We start from the raw sequence: 17445 nt of genomic DNA on the forward strand, positions 1-17445 counted from the left end.
CAAGCCCAGCACAGCCCACTGGGTCTCCCACTGAGTGGGAGTGGACAGAGACCCCCATCTCCACCAGCTCTCCCTACCTGCAGAGCCCCAGGCTGGAGGGGCCTGGGAGACACACGCCCTGCACTGGAAGCTGCACTCCAGTCCTGGGAGCGCTGCCCAGCCCCTGGAGGAGTCTTGGAGACCCCCTTCGGGGTCCCCACATCTCACTCCATTCCCTAGCCGCAGGGCTTGTCTCAAAGACTGATGTCCTGCCTCCAGCCAACTCTCCAGGCCCCGCCCTCTCCCAGGTGTTCACAGACGGCAGACTCACACCACCCAGCCGGCTCAGTCACAGGCATAGACAAAACCTGTCCTCATGTCCCAACAGCATGCCTGGCCCTGCTGCTGCGCAGGTACACTCCCCCTACGCCCCTGCTGATGGAGGCCTCCCTGGTCCTCGGCCCCTGTCCCCTCCCTCTCTGGTTCTCTTGGCCATGGGTCCCCCAGAAGCACAAGCTCAGCAGCAGCATGCCCTGATCCGGCAGCCGTGCAGGGCCCCAGCACTCTCCCAGAGGCCACCAGCCCAGGTGGAGGACTCTCCTGCAAGCTGCTCCTGTCCCAGGCCCCATCCCCTGAGTGAGCAGTCCAGACAACTCTTTTTGGAGGTAGAGTGGGGGTTCCCAAGGAGCAACTTCCCTTCTGGTGGGAGAGTCCTGGAAACCACCTTGGGCTGCCCAGAAAGTGGCCCAACCTCCTGTGGGAGAGGTCTCACCCACCTCCGCCCCGCCAGCTCTCATTGCCATTACCTCTGACGGTGAGGAAAGCAGAGGTGACCATGTCCCCAGCCAGGAAAGTCACCCGACAACTGTCCTGTGGCCTCAGGTTTTTGAGCAGCAGTAGGTGTCGCAGGCCGTTCTCGAAATATACCACCTCCGCGTTCTCCGAGGTGTGCACGGGCTCATCGTCCAACAGCCAGGTGTGGGCAGCCACCTCAGGCCGGGACAGCTGGCACTCAAACAAGGCCTCCCCGCCCTCAGGCACATCCACATTCTCCAGGCCCCGGACCACAGTGTTCTTGGCTGTAGGGAGAGCAAGGCTCAGGGACTGCTGACCTCACTGTCCTTGGGAGAGCCAGCAGCTTCAGGAGGGCGGCACCCAGGCCTGTAGTGTTCCCTCCACACCCTGCCCACCCTTTGGGCCCCTCACATCAACAGTGGTCTCCTGACCACAGGAAACTCACAGGTGTTCACAGACTGCAGACTCACACCACCCAGCCAGCTCAGTCACAGGCATGGACACAACTCTGTCCTCGTGTCCCAATAGCACTCCTGGCCCTGCCACTGCTCAGGTATACCCCCCCCCATAGCCCTGCTGATGGAGGCCTCCCTGGTCCTCGGCCCCTGTCCCCTCCTCCCTTTCAGGTTCTCTTGGCCATGGTTCCTCCCAGAAGCACAAGCTCAGCAGCAGTGCAGGCCCAGGGCAGGTTGCCTGCCACCTCCTGGGCCTGTTCCCACTATGTAGGTCCCCTGCAGTGCGGAGCTGGCTGTTGCTGCCTGCCACTCCACCATTGCTGCATGGCCAGAGCCACGCCAAAGCCGTGCTGGACCTGGGCTGCCCGCCAGGTGGCCTCACCTTGCACTTGTAGCAGTGCCACCACGCGAGTGCCTGCGGCCTCACAAGAATAGATGCCACTGTCACAGGGCAGGGCCGGCCTGAAGGTCAGCCTGGCCACAGTCCAGTCCTGCTCTATGATGACACGGTGCCCATCTGCGTGTACCTCCCGCTCGTCCATCTTCCACGTGGCCTGCACCGGCCGTGAGTATTGGCAGAGGAGTTCGGCAGAGCCACCCTCCTCCACTGCCAGGTCCTGCATGGCACTGACCACCTCCACCGTAGGATCTGTCGGCCAACACGCCGGACACGCATCAGCCCTGAGGAACAGCACCACCATGGCCCACCCACCCCACTCAGTGTTAGTGGCTTCAGCGGCTGCAAGCATGGAGCTTCATGGTGACAGTTTAGCAGGAGCTGCCTGGCATGTGGCTAGGAAGGGAACCCACACCGCAGCCCAGAGCCCTCCATCAGACACACCTCACCCATGAGCATAGTGCCTAGGCTTCACCTCTGTCCAGGCAGAGCTCCTCTGGCCCCACATACCTGCTGGCCCCCAGAAACATACGCCACTGGAAAGGCTCCTCTGGATGTCCTAGAGCCTGCCCCAGAACCCAGAACCCCTGCCCTGCTTGCTCCTCTCCAGGGGCCTTGCTGCCCACCCAGGGCCCCCATTCCATCTCCATTTGTTGAAATCTCAACACATTTTACATGACAGCACACAGCAGGCACCAGGCAGAGCTGTTGGGAAGAGGCTAGGGAGACCCTAGCAGCTGCTACTCTCCCTGTCTGGCCAGCTCCTCCCCAGAAGGGCATGGATCTCAGCTGAGCTCACAGCAGAGGAGCAGATGTGAGCAGGGACAGGTAGGCCAGGGCCAAGGGCATGGGCCTCCCCTCAGAAGCCCAAAAAGGCTCCAAAGGGACTGGCCCCCGTGGCTGGGGATGTGCAGCTAACTAGGTGACTGGTGGCCAAGCAGGCGGCAATGAACTGGCCCTACCTGGCAGGTGGCAGTGGACCTAGCCTCCAGCTAGATCTCCCATTCAAAAGTAAGAGCTGCCCACTGTGCCTCCTGGGGGTGCCCAGGGTAGGTGGCACATGTAGAGTGATGCCCAACCTCTGGCTCTGGGGACAGTCCCCACCCTCAGTGCCCATCCTCCCCCTTTCCCCAGGAGCCCGCAGGAAGCATGTGGCAGCAGGAGCAGAAGCACCAGCATGGGGAAGTCCCCAGTGGTCAATACCTTTGACCAATAACTTGGCTGTGGAGACCAGGGGCCCTGTGCGGAAGGTGACGGTGCCTGAGTCGGCCACCCCCAGGCCCGAAAGTGTGAGGGAGTGAAAGGTCCCATCACGCACAGTGATGGCACTCTGGGGGCTGTCCTGTAGCAAGGTGCCATCCAGCCACCAGCGGGCCTCTGGCCCACCCGCACGAGACACCTCACAGGAGAACGTGGCCACCTCCCCTGCGAAGACGTCCACACTCTGCAGGCCACGGACCAGGCACAGTGCAGCCTCTGCATAAGAGGGCAAGAAGGAGGGCTGGGTCCATCCCTTAGAGGCTACTGGTGCAGGTGTGTCCTATGATAGCAGGTTTTGTCTTTATGCCCAGTTCCTGGCCCAGAGCTCCTAACCCAGCAGAATCTCCTGAAAATGCTGCAAGTCCCTTCGTTATATATAACAGGATCTTTTTTTCTTTTAATGACACCTGAGATTATGTTAATGGGGTGACTCAGGCCCAGCCCTGAGACAGCTTCAGGAAAGGACTGGTCACCAAGAAGATCAAGTGATTACAGGGTTACAGGGCTCAGCCCCATCCTCTGAGAAAGCAGGGTGGTTGGACATCAATCTCCATAAGACAAACTCTTAACAAGACCAGATGAGCTTCCACAATGCTGAACACAGGCTGGGAGGGCAGCGTGGAGAGGACATGGAATCTGTGTCCTTTCCCATTCTTGTCTTTCACCTGGCTGTCCCTGAGCGGGATCCTCTGCAACAAGCTATCCAAGATGAGTGTGTCCCTGACTTCTGTGAGTTGTCCTAGCAAACTGGTCAAGCATGAGGAGAGGACAGTGGGAGCCCTCACTTGAAGCCACTCAGAAGTTTGGGTAGCAACCTGAGATTTGCCATTGACATCTGAAGCCGGGGAAGCCTATGGACTGAGCCCTTAGCTTGCAGGGTCTGTGCTAAATCTGGGTAGATAGTGTCAGAACTGAATCACAAGACACCCAGTGGGTGTCCACTGGAGAACTGCTTATGTCTGTTGGGAGTGTCTGGTCAAATGTTCTAGGTTGAGGAAGTATGACAGGAAGAGAATAGTGACCGTTCTCTAGAACAGATGTCAGAAATGGGATGTGCTGGCCTAGTTCTGAGACTCACTGGTGTGGGGCCACCCTGGGGCCTGCTGGCACCATCCAGACCAAAAGGATGACCTGAGCCCTGGGGTCTAGAAATCCACCCTCATCACAGAGGGAGGCACAGAGGCCACCACGGTGAGCCCAGCTCACACCCCATCAGAACACTACAGGTTTCACCCAGAGGAGGCCATGCCATGCATGGTACCCTGATCCATCAGGAGAGCAGACAAGCCCCAAGCCCCATGACTGGGGCTCCTTCTAGTGCGGATGCCTCGTCTGACCCAGGTTAGGGCAGGAAGCAGAGGCCCCAGCACCTGCTTCTCCCCAGGGGTGGTGGCTGGCCTCAGAAGGGGACCTCTCTGTCCTTGGGGGCACCTTCAATCCCAAGAGGGCACCTCATCCAGTTTTCCTCTGAAGTCCCTCAGCACCAGGGTTCAGGGCCCTGATGCTGGATCCAAATATTCCTGTCCCTGTCACACAGAAGGTCCAAGCTCAGGGCCTTCCCAGATGAATCATGGCTGCCCTCCCGTGCCCTCCATACAGTCTCCATCCTGTCTACCTCCTGATGGACACTCAGGGTGGTTGGAGGAAGAGGATACCAGCATCCACGTCTAATCCTCCCATCCCCACAGGCCAGCCAGTAGGACCAGACAGAGACTTCTTCCACCACCTGCTGCCTAGGGCCAGGCAGGGAGGATGTCACCCCCACCCTGTGCTTCTCTGAGCACTTTCCACAGGCCATCCTGGGGCCTCCTTGTGAAGACAGAGACACTGTTCAGCTTGGTAAGGCCTAGATGCCTTTACCCCAGGAGGCAGGTCACAAGGGGCAGGTGGGAGTCACTGGCACTCACCAGAGCCCATCAGGACAGTGATGTGCGGGGCAGCCCCCATGCCTACCCCAGCAAGCCCTCCCTCAGGAGCCTCTCCACACTCCTCCCCTTCGATGCACCCCACCAGCACCTGCCTTCCCCAAGTGTACATCTGCACCTCCTTCTCCTGCTCTGCCAACTCCTGGGTCTTGCTCCGAGCAACAGTTCCCAGGCCTGCCTATCACACCCCTACCTGGACATCCATTCACACACCTAGGCCCAGAGCCCTCCCCCTGAGATCACTGTCCTGATGCATAATGAGCCATCTTTCCCAGGCAAGGGACACAGAGCCATGTCACCCCCACATAGTCATCGCCCCAGGAACACACAAGGCCCTTCCTGCACTGCTCCCATTCAGGAAACCCATGACACTTCATCTTCATCACTCAACCTAAGGCACTAAGTAGCGTTTCCCAGGCCCCAGGCCACAGAGCTGACCGTATCTGTCTATTCTTTAGGTTTTTGGGGAGGAGAGCATGAGATTTAAACATACACTGTCTCCATGTCCAGCTCCTCCAAGCAGACGGGGAATCCCTGAGGGCAAAACTACCTTTGGACCTCACGGTCCAGGACTTGACCATGGCAGGGGCTTGCTCAATGGTGAGTAGATAAGTGGTTTGATAGTGGCTGGTAGATGGTTGATGGGTGGATGGATGGATAGTTAATGGGTTAGGGGATGGACAGAAGGATAATGAACTGGTGGTAGATGGATGAATGTGTGATAAATGGATGGACAGAGGATGAGTGGAAAGGTATGTGGATAGCTAGATATGGAAGATAGGTAACAGATTAATGGAAAGTGGAGGGATAGATAGATGGATAATGGGTACATGAGTGGACAGTGGACAGATGGTGGTAGTAAATGAATGAATGGTAGATGGATGGATGGTTGATAAATAAACGTATGGATAGAGATGGATGGATGGGAGGGTGGATGGAGAGGTGGTTAATGGGTGGATGGATGAATGGATGATTGGTGTGGACTGATGGGACCAGTCTGAGAGCCAGGAATAGGGTAGCAAGGGAATGCACTCAAGAGTGACCTGTGGAGTCAAGGTACAATCCAAGTTGAAGATTCCTAAAGTCCTGTTTGCATTCTGGGGCCATGTGCACCATGCCTGAGTCCACACAGGTGTCACGCATCAGCTGTTGCATCCACACCTTTGAGCTTGTGTGGTATGCAAGAGCGTTTCAACATGGATGTGTGTGGGCCCACATGGACCATATCAGAAGGACAGGCATTGGAAGATGATGTCCAGAAGACCCTGTCTCCACCTCAGGGTCCAAGGCAGCAAGGCTCTCCTACAGAGAATACCAATCCTGGCCTGTGCTCCCCCCATACACAGCATTCCTCAAGATCTTCACCAGCCTACCCCACTCCATGACTTGAGGGATCAAGGACTGGAAGATTGCCAAGTCTAGGGTTTCTTCTCCACACCAACACACACACACACACACACACACACACACACTCACACACACACCAGCTACCACTAGGCAAGATGCTGTGGTGCCCAGAAAACAGGCATCCATAGGCCAGGGCCTAGGTATAGGAGAGAGCTGCCCACCTGTGACTTTCAGCTGGGCTTCTGAGCTGCATGAACCCACTTGGAAACTGATGGTTCCCGCATCTTCAGGGGTCACCTGAGGACACAGGGAGGAAGATGCTCAGCCCTGGCCAACTCATCCTGACAGGAAGGACTGGTCCATCTAGCCAGCCCCCAGTGATGGGGCTCATCACCTCCCTAACCCGACCCCCTAGTGGAGGGTCTTTCTGAATGGAGCTGGAACCATCCCTGTCCAAGTGGAACAGGTCCCAGAGCCCCACCTTGTGCAGGGTGAGCAAGTGAAGCGTGCCCTGCTCCACGGTGATGTCATTCATCTCGTTGGCCTGCAGAGGTACCCCTCCCAAAGCCCAGCGGGCTTCCTGGCTTGCAGCTCTGGACAGCCGGCACCGGAAGTGGGCATCCTGGCCTTCATTCAGCTGCATGTCTTGCAGGGGCTCCAGGATGGTCACCTCTGGGACTAGACACAGGGTAGGCATGGGTGTCAGCCTCTGTGTCCAGGATGCTCCCTTCTTTAGCATAGCTTCCATATCCTGGGGGTCCTCCCTGGTGACCCCACCCCAATTCCTGAAGACAGTACATGGGGGTGTGTTATCAGTCCTTCCTCTAGCCAGGGCTCTGACCAAAGGGAAATGCCAAGATGGCTGAAGGCTGGGGCGGCCAGTCTGCAATGACCCCTCATGAAAATCAGGAAAGGGAAACTGGAGCTTTAAAACTGGTAAGCTCTGGGAAGCCCACCACTGCCTGCTCACCAGCATGACTCAGTCTTCAGTCCAGAATCATTCCGTCCTGACTGGGGCTACTAAGAAATGGCCAGTTCATAGTCCCTCTCTCTACCAACACCCAAGGATCCCAAAAGCAGGGACCCTTGCTGTCCACTTCTGTCCCAAAGAGAGGCTGGGCCAGGACAGCCTCCCAGGGGCAGTGATAGGGCAGGCCCACCCAGAGCTGGCTACCTCTGACAGTGAGCTGAGCAGAAGATGCATGGCTGCCCACATGGAAGGACACGGTGCCAGCGTCCTCAAGTGTCACACCCTTCAGCTGGAGTGTGTGGATGTAGCCATCCCGAACAGCCACCTCTGTCACCTCGTTGCTCTGCAGTGGCAGGCCCTGGAGGCGCCACTGCACATCTGTGGCCCCAGCCCGTGACACCTCACAGCTGAACTCCACATCCTCGTCAGCCTGCACTTCGGCATCAACCAGGCCCCTCACGATGGTCACCTCAGGCTCTAGTGGGTGGTAAGAAGGGTCCCTTTTCAGGCTGGGCCAGCCCCAGTGCCCCTCTAGAAAGCCTTCCTGGCCACCTAACACTCCTCTGCCTTGTGTGGCATTTGCCAGCTGCTTCACTCAATGAGTCTAGAAATAGCTGGGGCAGCTATCTCCCCAAGGCCAAGGGTACAGCTCTGGTTGCAGGACAGTGGATAGATGCCCTGTTTGGCTCCAACATTGCTGCAGGCCCAGTCCTGGCCAGGTCACCGGGAAAGTAAAACCTTCAGGAAGAGCAGGTAGGTGCCAGAAAGGGCCACCAGGCCAGCTCAGGCCAGTGTGCTGCCAGCTGGGGGGCAGGAGGGAGCACAGCCTTCAGTGCTGCAGGCTTCATGCCTACCCCCATAAAGCCCTTCTCTTGGAGGATCAGAATGGGGGTGGAGTAGCAAGAAGAGAGCCTATAACCTGAGGGACCTCCACCACCCTGTGAGCTGCACTTGTCACAGCCAGGATGCCCCCAGGGGAGCTGTCAGGAAGAGGGTGTGGCATGAGGTCCTGGTTGGCTCACCTCTGACCCTGAGAGAGGCCAAGGTTTTCTGGCCACCCACCACACAGGCATACTCTCCCGTGTCCTTGGTCTCCAGCCCATGGACCAACAGCTCGCACATGGCCCCTTGGCACCGCATCTCATATTTGGGGCCCACAGGCAGCTCCACGCCCTCCTTTAGCCACTGCACAGGGGCCCCTGGCTCAGCCTCGCTCAGCTGGCAACAGAGCCGAGCCACGCAGCCTGCCTCCTGCTCCACGCTCTGCAGCTGGGTCTTGAACTTGGGCTTGGGGGCTGAGGGACAAGAAAGGAAAGCTTAAGACTGCAGGTTCCCACCTCATGTTCGCCTTGAGCAAGGTGCCTGCCCACCCCTGAGGTATGAGGCTGCTGGGGAAGCACAGGGGCCGGTGGGCAGCTCACAGCGGATGGAAAGAGAGGCTGTGGTCTGCGCCTGACCCGCATCGCAGGTGTAGTCTCCCGCATCTTCCTGTTCCGCCCCGCGCACCAGCAGCTCGGCGGCAGAGCCCTCCTGTACCATCTGGTACTTGGCGCAGGGGAAGAGCTGCAGGGAGCCCTTGCGCCACTCCACGCTCGCTCCCGCCTGGCTCAGCTCGCAGCGCAGGTGCGCTGTAGCTCCCTCATCCACCTCTAAGGCCTGCAGCTCCCGGAGGAACCGCACAGGCGCAGCTGCGGGGCAGGAAAGAGAACATGACAGCGAGACCCTGAGCATTTAAGACCCAGAACCGTGTAGGTGGAGAACCACATCCGGGCAAATCCTGAGTCGGACCCACAAGGCATACCCTTGGGAAGAAACAACTGGGGAACTGCATGGGGCAGAGGCAATACCGGCCAGCAAAGCTACCAGAAAGGGAGAGACCCAGGGAAGCGAGGTCCTGGAGCGGATATAGAGAAGCGGAGCACACGGGAGCGGCTTCGCACAGGGGCAGGACCCTCGCACTACGGGGAGGGGGCGGGATCACAGCCACCAGGAGGAATTGGGGGACTGCACAGGAAGAGGCGCCCAACGGGTAAGGGAGAGAGAAAGAGGAAAGGTTAGGTGGTGCTCCCTGTCTGTCCTGGGATCTGGGAGGAACAGGGCCTTGTCCACAGCCTTGTCCTTTGGTCTTGGGGCGCAGGGAGGAACTGGGCGGGCAGAACCACGAGGTGGGAGGAGCGAGCAAAGTTATTAGGGCAGGTCCGCCCAGCCCCACTGAGCCGGGTCCTCTCTGCTGGGACCCCCCCAGGTTGCAGCCTTGAGGGTCAGCGGGGACTCTGCACCCACGCTAGGCTTCGCCCTGTCTTGTGAAGTCACCTGTGACTGTGAGGGTGGCGCTGGTAGCCTGGGAGCCACAAGCACAACTGTACTCGCCCGCGTCCTCGCGGCGCAGGTCCCGCAGCACCAGCTCGGCGGTGCAGCCTCGCTGCTGCAACTCCCGGCGCCCATCAGCCTGCAGCTCCAGACCGTTCTTGCTCCAGACTACAGTGGCATTGGGAAGGGACAGCTCGCACTGCAACCTGGCTGTGGAGCCCTCCTCAGCCTGCAGGCACTGCAGGGGCTCCCGGAACACAACCTGTGGAACTGCAGATGGGGAGGAGGCAGGGTCAAGATCAGGCACACAGCTGGCCAGAGCTGGGGAGCCCAGGTTCTCCCAGCCCCTTGGCCTACCTCCACAGGACGGGTCTATGTAAGGAGGGAGGTGAGGAAGCTGGGGGCAGAGCAGAGATCTGCCACAGGCTTTTCTAATGGCAGCCTCCCCCTCAGAACCTCTAGCCTTGCCAGAGGGATGTGTCCCCCTTGGACCACCAGAGCAGGGCCAAGTCCAGTCATATAGTCATTTGGCCAGCACAAGACCTTGTCCCACTCCCACCAGACCCCAGGGAAGGGTGATTCTCCCCAAGACCACAGGACAAGGCAAAATCCTTCCCAGACTGTGGACAAGGCCCTGTTCCTCCCAGACCCCAGGACAGGGACAGGAGGCTCAGATCACAGGGCAGGGCTTTGTGTCTCCCCAGGCCAGACCCTAGGGCATGGCTGAGTCCACAGGAAAGGCCATAATTCCCCATTGCAGGCCAGGCTGTCCCAGTAATCCCCAGGCAGGATTGTCCCTCATGCCCCTGAGATGCTAAGGGGCAGCAGGTGCTGACTGCCTCACGTGGACACACTGGCAATCAGGGGCAAGGTGCAGAGCCCAGGCTGGGGAACCTCCCTGGGCATCAGAACCCCCAGGGCCCCCAAAAGAAAATCTTGGGCTATACATGGCATGCAGAGATTGAGGAGGAATGACAAAAGGTGATTAGGAAAACAAGGTGGGAACTCTGTCCCTCGTGACAGCTGGCCATATGAGGTCCCTGGGGAGACTGGCAAGGCACTAGTACACTGGGCAGTGCTATGACAGAAATCCAAGCAGGACAGGGAAACAGCATGAGACAGAGGGAAAGGGCACCCTCCCTCTGGACAACAGGGGCAGCATGGCCATGGCTGGACACAGAGCAAAGGCAGAAACCCAAACAAGCCCACAGTCATGGGAGGTCTTTACGGTCAGCACTGCCGAGGTCCTCTCCTGCCCACACACGCACGAGTACTCCCCAGCCTCTGCCACAGTCAGGCCCTGGATCTGCAGCTCACACGTGGCCCCCTCCTGCCTCAGCCTGTACCGGGCCCCATCTCTGAGGGTCTCAGACCCCTTCCTCCACTCCACGGGGGCTGCCTTGCTTAGTTCACACCGCAGAGTGGTCGTGGACCCTTCTGTGGCCTCTTGGCTTCTCAGATCCTCTATGAATCTGACAGGCAGGGCTGGGGAGGGTCAAGCGGTCACTGAGAACATGGGGCCACACACTGCCAGAGGACCATGGTGTGGACAGGTGGGTGGTGGCACAGATGAGGAAGGAAGCAAGTAACCACAGAGGAACAGAGTACGCAGTAGGATGGACATGGACACGAGAAGGAGAGGTGAAAGAAGCCCAGGGGAGGAAAGGACAGGTGGCCACGGGGCTGCCACAGGAGCTGGGCCGTGTGTGGATGCAGGAGGTAGGAGGCAGAGACAGGGTAAAGACACCAGCTGGAGGTTCACATGGCCACACAAGGTCTTTACCCCTAACTGTCAGCATGGCCGAGGTCCTCTCCTCCCCACACACGCACGAGTACTCCCCAGCATCAGTTGTGGCCAGGCCCTGGATCTGCAGCTCACACACAGCCCCGTCCTGCCTCAGGAGAAGTCTGTCCCCACTGGTGAGGGTCTTCACACCCTTCCTCCACTCCACAGGGGCCTCTCTGCTCAGCACACACTGCAGCATTGCCGTGGCCCCTTCCACAGCCTCTTCATTCCTCAGACCCTTTGTGAACTTGGCAGGCAGGGCTGGTGGCCAGAAAGACAGGGATGCAATCATGCTCTGCAGGCACGTGGAGAGGATGGACGTGGACAACAGAAAGGACACGAAACGCAACTGTACATAAGCCCCCTGCTGGGTGTGCTGAGCACCAGGGCCTTCATCTTTCCCCAATGCAGCCTGAGCACATGTGGCCCTGGCCCACTCTGTGGCCTATGCAGGCCTCCCTGTGAACCTGATGTGCAAGGCCAGGGAGGGTCTGAAACACATGAAGAACCTCAGGTGTGTTGGGGAACTTCAGGGGACAGAACATGACAATAATGAGGACAAGAGACAGACTGACAGGCCAGCTGACTACGATCCCATGCAGGGGTAAGAGGGTGTCACAGACCCGGAAGAGAAGGTAGACTGAGTGGACAGTTGACATGAGGTCAGTATGTGAACACCAGAACACAGATTACTCCGCCACGTAGTCTTTACCCCTCACGGTCAATGTGGCTGCTGTCTTCTCCTCCCCACACACGCACGAGTACTCCCCAGCATCAGTTGTGGCCAGGCCAGAGATCTGCAGCTCACACACAGCCCCGTCCTGCCTCAGGAGAAGTCTGTCCCCACTGGTGAGGGTCTTCACACCCTTCCTCCACTCCACAGGGGACTCTCTGCTCAGCACACACTGCAGCATTGCCGTGGCCCCTTCCACAGCCTCTTCATTCCTCAGACCCTTTGTGAACTTGGCAGGCAGGGCTGGTGGCCAGAAAGACAGGGATGCAATCATGCTCTGCAGGCACGTGGAGAGGATGGACGTGGACAACAGAAAGGACACGAAACGCAACTGTACATAAGCCCCCTGCTGGGTGTGCTGAGCACCAGGGCCTTCATCTTTCCCCAATGCAGCCTGAGCACATGTGGCCCTGGCCCACTCTGTGGCCTCCGCAGGCCTCCCTGTGAACCTGATGTGCAAGGCCAGGGAGGGTCTGAAACACATGAAGAACCTCAGGTGTGTTGGGGAACTTCAGGGGACAGAACATGACAATAATGAGGACAAGAGACAGACTGACAGACCAGCTGGCTCCGATCCCATGCAGGGGTAAGAGGGTGTCACAGACCCGGAAGAGAAGGTAGACTGAGTGGACAGTTGACATGAGGTCAGTATGTGAACACCAGAACACAGATTACTCCGCCACGTAGTCTTTACCCCTCACGGTCAATGTGGCTGCTGTCTTCTCCTCCCCACACACGCACGAGTACTCCCCAGCATCAGTTGTGGCCAGGCCAGAGATCTGCAGCTCACACACAGCCCCGTCCTGCCTCAGGCGGAGTCTGTCCCCACTGGTGAGGGTCTTCACACCCTTCCTCCACTCCACAGGAGCCTTTCTGCTGAGTTCACACCTCAGTGTGGCTGTGGTCCCTTCCATGGCCTCCCTGGACTTCAGATTTTCAGTGAATCGTGCAGGCAGGGCTAGGAAGGATCACATGGACAGAGGCCATCAAACCTTCTGCAGGTTCTGAGGTCAAGACCCGAACATCAAGGAAGGAAAATAAAGCAGGACGCCTGGAGGGTCATAGGAGTGGGAGATCCGTGAGGGTCTGAGTGAGGTCCTGAACGCGCCTGCTCCTGATCAGGTGGCTGGGAGCAGGGCTCCGTTCCAGGTCCTCCTTCTTCAAGGGCATCTTGCCCACCCACAACTTCTCATTGCTGGGAAGCACACCAGGTGCCTAGAGCTGTGAGCTCACGTCTGTACCACGCGGTGACCCCTCTCCCTGGACCCTGTGGGAGGCAGCTCCCAGTTGTGAGCCTCCCTGCCTCACAAGTGGGATTCTCACTGCAGGATCCAGCCACACTGTCAGCAGGTCCCACAAGAACTACAAACGGCTTTCGAGCTGGATGGCGGCCAGAGTCTGGAAGACTTTTGAGGTATATGCTAGAAAAATCCCAGCTAGCCAGAAAGGGCCTGACAGAGGAAATACAGACACTAACAGTGCTTCTGGCCAGGACTAGATGGACACAGGGAAACACTCGTGGGGAGTGGAAGAAAGGTGATCCTAGCTATGAAGTGGCACAGAAGTGGCCAGATTGTGTTCCAGTGTTCTGTGGAGGGCAGCAGTGGGAAACAGCAGGACCAGATGGATGTCCAGCTGGGAGACAGCTAAGCCAAGTGTGGCAGGCATGGCCTGCTGTCTCCCTATGGCTCACAGGAGAGTGTGAGAAGGCAGAACTGTCCATCAACAAGGAACCAGCCCCGAAGACTTAGAAAACACCTGGATCCACAGTGAAGAGAGTGGGAGATGCCCTGAGAGCGTCAGGCGTGGCTGAGCACCTGCTAAGGGGACTCACAGGTGGCTGGTGACCAGGCAGCTCCTCCCCCGGAGCCAAGACTGCCAAGGATAACAGGAAAGCCCTGCGCAGGACACACGTGCCAGAGGCGTGACACTCGCCAACTGCGAGGCAGAACAGAGGTCCTAAAGATACACACATGGTTGGAGACTGGCGATGGGACCCAGGGTGCTCTACCACCACGCCACATCCCCGGCCCTTTTGAGTTTTTATATGAGACAGGGTCCTGCTAAGTTGCTTAGGGCCTCACTAAGTTGCCGAGACTGGCCTCAAACTTTCCATCCTCCTGCCGCAGGTTCCTGAGTCACTCAGATTACAGGCATGGATCACCATGTCTGGCTGAAAACGTTATAGGAGCAGGAATGCTGGCAGTGTGGACTGCAGGGACAGCAGTCAAGTGAGATGAAGGACGCTGCCACAGGATGAGCACAGCCACTAGCCACACACATGGGCTTCCCCTCAAGCAAAAGACGGCCATGAAGGTGGTCAGAGTGGCAGGAGTACCACTGCCACAGGCCTGGAAGAGCATGAGGCTGTCCCCTGCTCGGTTTCAGAGGACCGGCCAGCTCCACTCAGGCTGGGGGCAGACTTCAACCTTGGTAGGTTTGCAGGACAGAGCACCAAGTCAAAGTAGAGTGCTGTCCAGCCCTGAAATCCAGGGAGCTTGGTCCTGCTGTTCCCGACTGTCTGGACTCGTGACCCACATCCTTGTTCCTGCTCCTCTGAGGGTCTGTCCCACACTGGGCCCACCACGCTTTGGAAGCACGTGCCTTGCCTAGCTCTAGTCACAGCCAGGGAGGAACTCTGCCCTGGGGTGAGCTGGAACCCAGTCTCAACCTGGGGACATTCAGATGAGACTGGACAAGGTCGGATGCTGGGTGGGGCTAACTCAGTGTATTTTGCATGTGAGAAGGACCTGAACCTGGGGGGGGGGTCACTGGTGGGTGCCACAGGTTGGAGTCCTAACCTGGAATCTCAGAACATGACTGTTCAAGGAGGAAGAAGGTCATCAGGTGGCCCAAATCCAGGGTGACCAGTACCCATAGAGGAAGAGATGAGGACACAGGGGGAAAGATGGCATCTGCAAGTCCTGGAGTGGCCTCAGGAGGGACCAGCCCTTCTGAGAAGCTGTGATGGACGATGGCCTCCAGAGCTGGGAGAGACATGCCCCTGTCCTTTGAGCCACCCAGTCTGTGGCACCTCCTTAGAGCAGCCTGAGTGGACCAAGGCAGCAGCCCTTCACTACTGCTCCCCAGGTCTCTGCCCTGCACCCCTGGAGTCTACTCTGACTCTGGCCCAGGACATCCCTGGAGCACACCTGGGAGGGACCACCCAGAAGGATGGCAGGGAATCAGAGGACATCATCGAGAGACACAGGGAAGCCATAGACCACCTGATAAGGGGACAGGAGACAGGAGGCACGGGGAAGCCACAGTGGCCATTACCCTTCACAGTCAGCGTGGCCGACGTCCTCTCCTGCCCACACATGCACGAGTAATCCCCAGCCTCTGCCACAGTCAGGCCCTGGATCTGCAGCTCACACGTGGCCCCCTCCTGCCTCAGCCTGTACAGGTCCCCATCCCTGAGGGTCTCAGACCCCTTCCTCCACTCCACAGGGGCCACCTTGCTCAGCTTACACCGCAGAGTGACCATGGACCTTTCTGTGGCCTCTTGACTTCTCAGGTCTCCTATGAATCTGGCAGGCAAGGCTGAGGAGGGCCAAGTGATCACTGAGAACATGGGGCAGTCTGGAGGACTCCAAAGGCACATGTGATCCACAAAGAACCACACACATAGCCACACGGTGTGGATGGTGAACTAATGTACAAATGTGGAGGGAAGTGGCCAGTGGGGAGGACAACACAGCACATGAACAAGAGCAGGAGGACCCCAGGCAGAGGACAGGGCCACAGACCATGCAGGAGCAGTACTACAAATGGAGCAGAAAGTGGCAGTGGACGACACGAAAATGCCAAGCCACAACCCATGAGGACACATTCTTTACCCCTGATGGTCAGCGTGGCCGAGGTCCTCTCCTGCCCACACATGCAGGAGTACTCCCCAGCATCTTCCAGAGCCAGGCCCTGGATCTGCAGCTCACACATGGCTCCCTCCTGTCGCAGGCTGTGTCTGTGGCCTTCCCTGAGGGTCTCTGTTCCTTTCCTCCACACCACTGATGTTTCTTTGCTCAGCTTACACCGCAGAGTGGCCGTGGCCCCTTCCATGGCCTCCTCATTCCTCAGACCCTCTGTGAACCTGGCAGGCAGGGCTGGGGGCCAGAAAGACATGGATGCAATTATGCTCTTTGAGTGCACAGAAGAGACAGGACACAGACAGTACAGAGAGGACGTGAGCCCAGCTGGACATGTCTGGTGCTGGGCTGCTCAGCACCAGCTGTGGGCTGAGGCTTCCCGTGGTCTTGCCCACATGCTTCCCAGCCAGGGTCTGTTCCAAGCATCCACAGACCTCATGCCTGGCATAAACGGGACTGGCCTGAGGAGGCCACAAAGAACACCAGGGTCTCTGCAGAACACATGGGGTAAGACACGGCACTCAGCAAGGGAGACAACCTGGAAACAGGAATGGAAGCACCAGACACAGGCGGCCCATGGGGTTGGACAGCAGACTGGCTGTCCATTCATGTGGAGGCCAGTGAGACGTGGAAGAGGGCCTCAGCATGAGGACAGGCCCACAGAAGGACACAGGACCCAGACGGATGGGCAGGAGCATGGGTTGGAAGGGCCATGCCCCTCCACAGTGTCCTCTGTGGCCTGGCCCAGCTCAGATTCTGTACAGCACCAGACTGAAGGGCCTAGCCTGGCCACAACCTCTCTGAAGCTCTCTGTAACAGCTGTTCTCTGATCTTGATAGATGACTGGGGACATCGACAGCCTGTCTGAAACTCTCCCATAATCACACCCGACTCCATCTTCCAGAGCAAACCAAGAAAAGGAGCATCCTGGCCAGGGAGAGAAGCCCCTACTCTCCTCCTGGAACTGTCACCCTGGAGCATACAGCCACAGAGCCCATTGTTCACAGTGCCAGCAAGCTCGCCTCCACAGCAGAGTTGATGAGATAACCCACAACTGAACAACGGCCCATCCACGGCAGCACATGGGTAGCCCCCACAGAGAAGGGAGGACAGCTTGGCTCCTGGGGCCCTCCAGCCACCAGCCCAGGTCCATCCACCCCAGGGGCTTCAGGGCAACAGTGCCTCGGAGCATCCTAGAAAGTGAAGCACTCTCTGGAAGGGCCCAGGAGGGCTGTGCACCTCTGGTCCTTCCTGGGCCACGCCCAGTTCTGGAAGCAGCTCTCAGGTGGTCAGCAGGGTCCCACTTCCCAGCCACAGGCAGCGCTCCCTGAGTTGAGGGAGGGAGCATCTTCCCGGTGGCCTCCCTCCAGCTTCCTGCAGCAACACGGTGGGCTTTGGTGTGCACATGCTTCTGTCACACCGGGGTCTACCTCTGTGCAGGAACATGTTCCGTCCATGCTCCAACATGTCATGGCACTGGGGCGTCTCCACAGAGGTCACCAACATCCGTGCACATTGTGGGGCCTCCACTACAGGTGGAGGTGAACAGATGGCCATGCCCCGCCCCACAATACACTTTACTGCCCCAGGAGTCCCTCCCTGACTCTTGACATGGGAGCAGA

General features: G+C 58.4%; 1 protein-coding gene across 43 annotated transcripts in view; it reads right to left on the minus strand.

Annotated features, from left to right (window-relative positions):
- The window catches only part of LOC308645737 (obscurin-like), a 131681-nt gene that overhangs the window by 45920 nt on the left and 68316 nt on the right, over positions 1-17445 (minus strand). For 35 of the 43 annotated variants that reach the window (XR_014021276.1, XM_081288142.1, XM_081288112.1 and 32 more), the window contains 13 exons: positions 15797-16060; positions 12652-12915; positions 11937-12200; positions 11222-11485; positions 9442-9708; positions 8550-8816; positions 8151-8423; positions 7333-7605; positions 6640-6836; positions 6380-6455; positions 2830-3102; positions 1612-1878; positions 786-1058 (listed from right to left, as the gene is read on the minus strand). Coding sequence is in view for 42 of the 43 variants with exons in the window: in XM_081288142.1 (XP_081144268.1) it covers positions 786-1058; positions 1612-1878; positions 2830-3102; positions 6380-6455; positions 6640-6836; positions 7333-7605; positions 8151-8423; positions 8550-8816; positions 9442-9708; positions 11222-11485; positions 11937-12200; positions 12652-12915; positions 15797-16060 (3222 nt within the window). In the remaining variant the exon portion in view is untranslated. The remainder of the gene's footprint in view (positions 1-785; positions 1059-1611; positions 1879-2829; positions 3103-6379; positions 6456-6639; positions 6837-7332; positions 7606-8150; positions 8424-8549; positions 8817-9441; positions 9709-11221; positions 11486-11936; positions 12201-12651; positions 12916-15796; positions 16061-17445) is intronic. The other 8 variants (XM_081288122.1, XM_081288121.1, XM_081288145.1 and 5 more) reach the window with 6 other exon arrangements.

The sequence above is a fragment of the Spermophilus citellus genome, assembly GCF_964194105.1.
Source record: "Spermophilus citellus genome assembly, chromosome: 1".
Taxonomy (NCBI): Eukaryota; Metazoa; Chordata; class Mammalia; order Rodentia; family Sciuridae; genus Spermophilus; species Spermophilus citellus.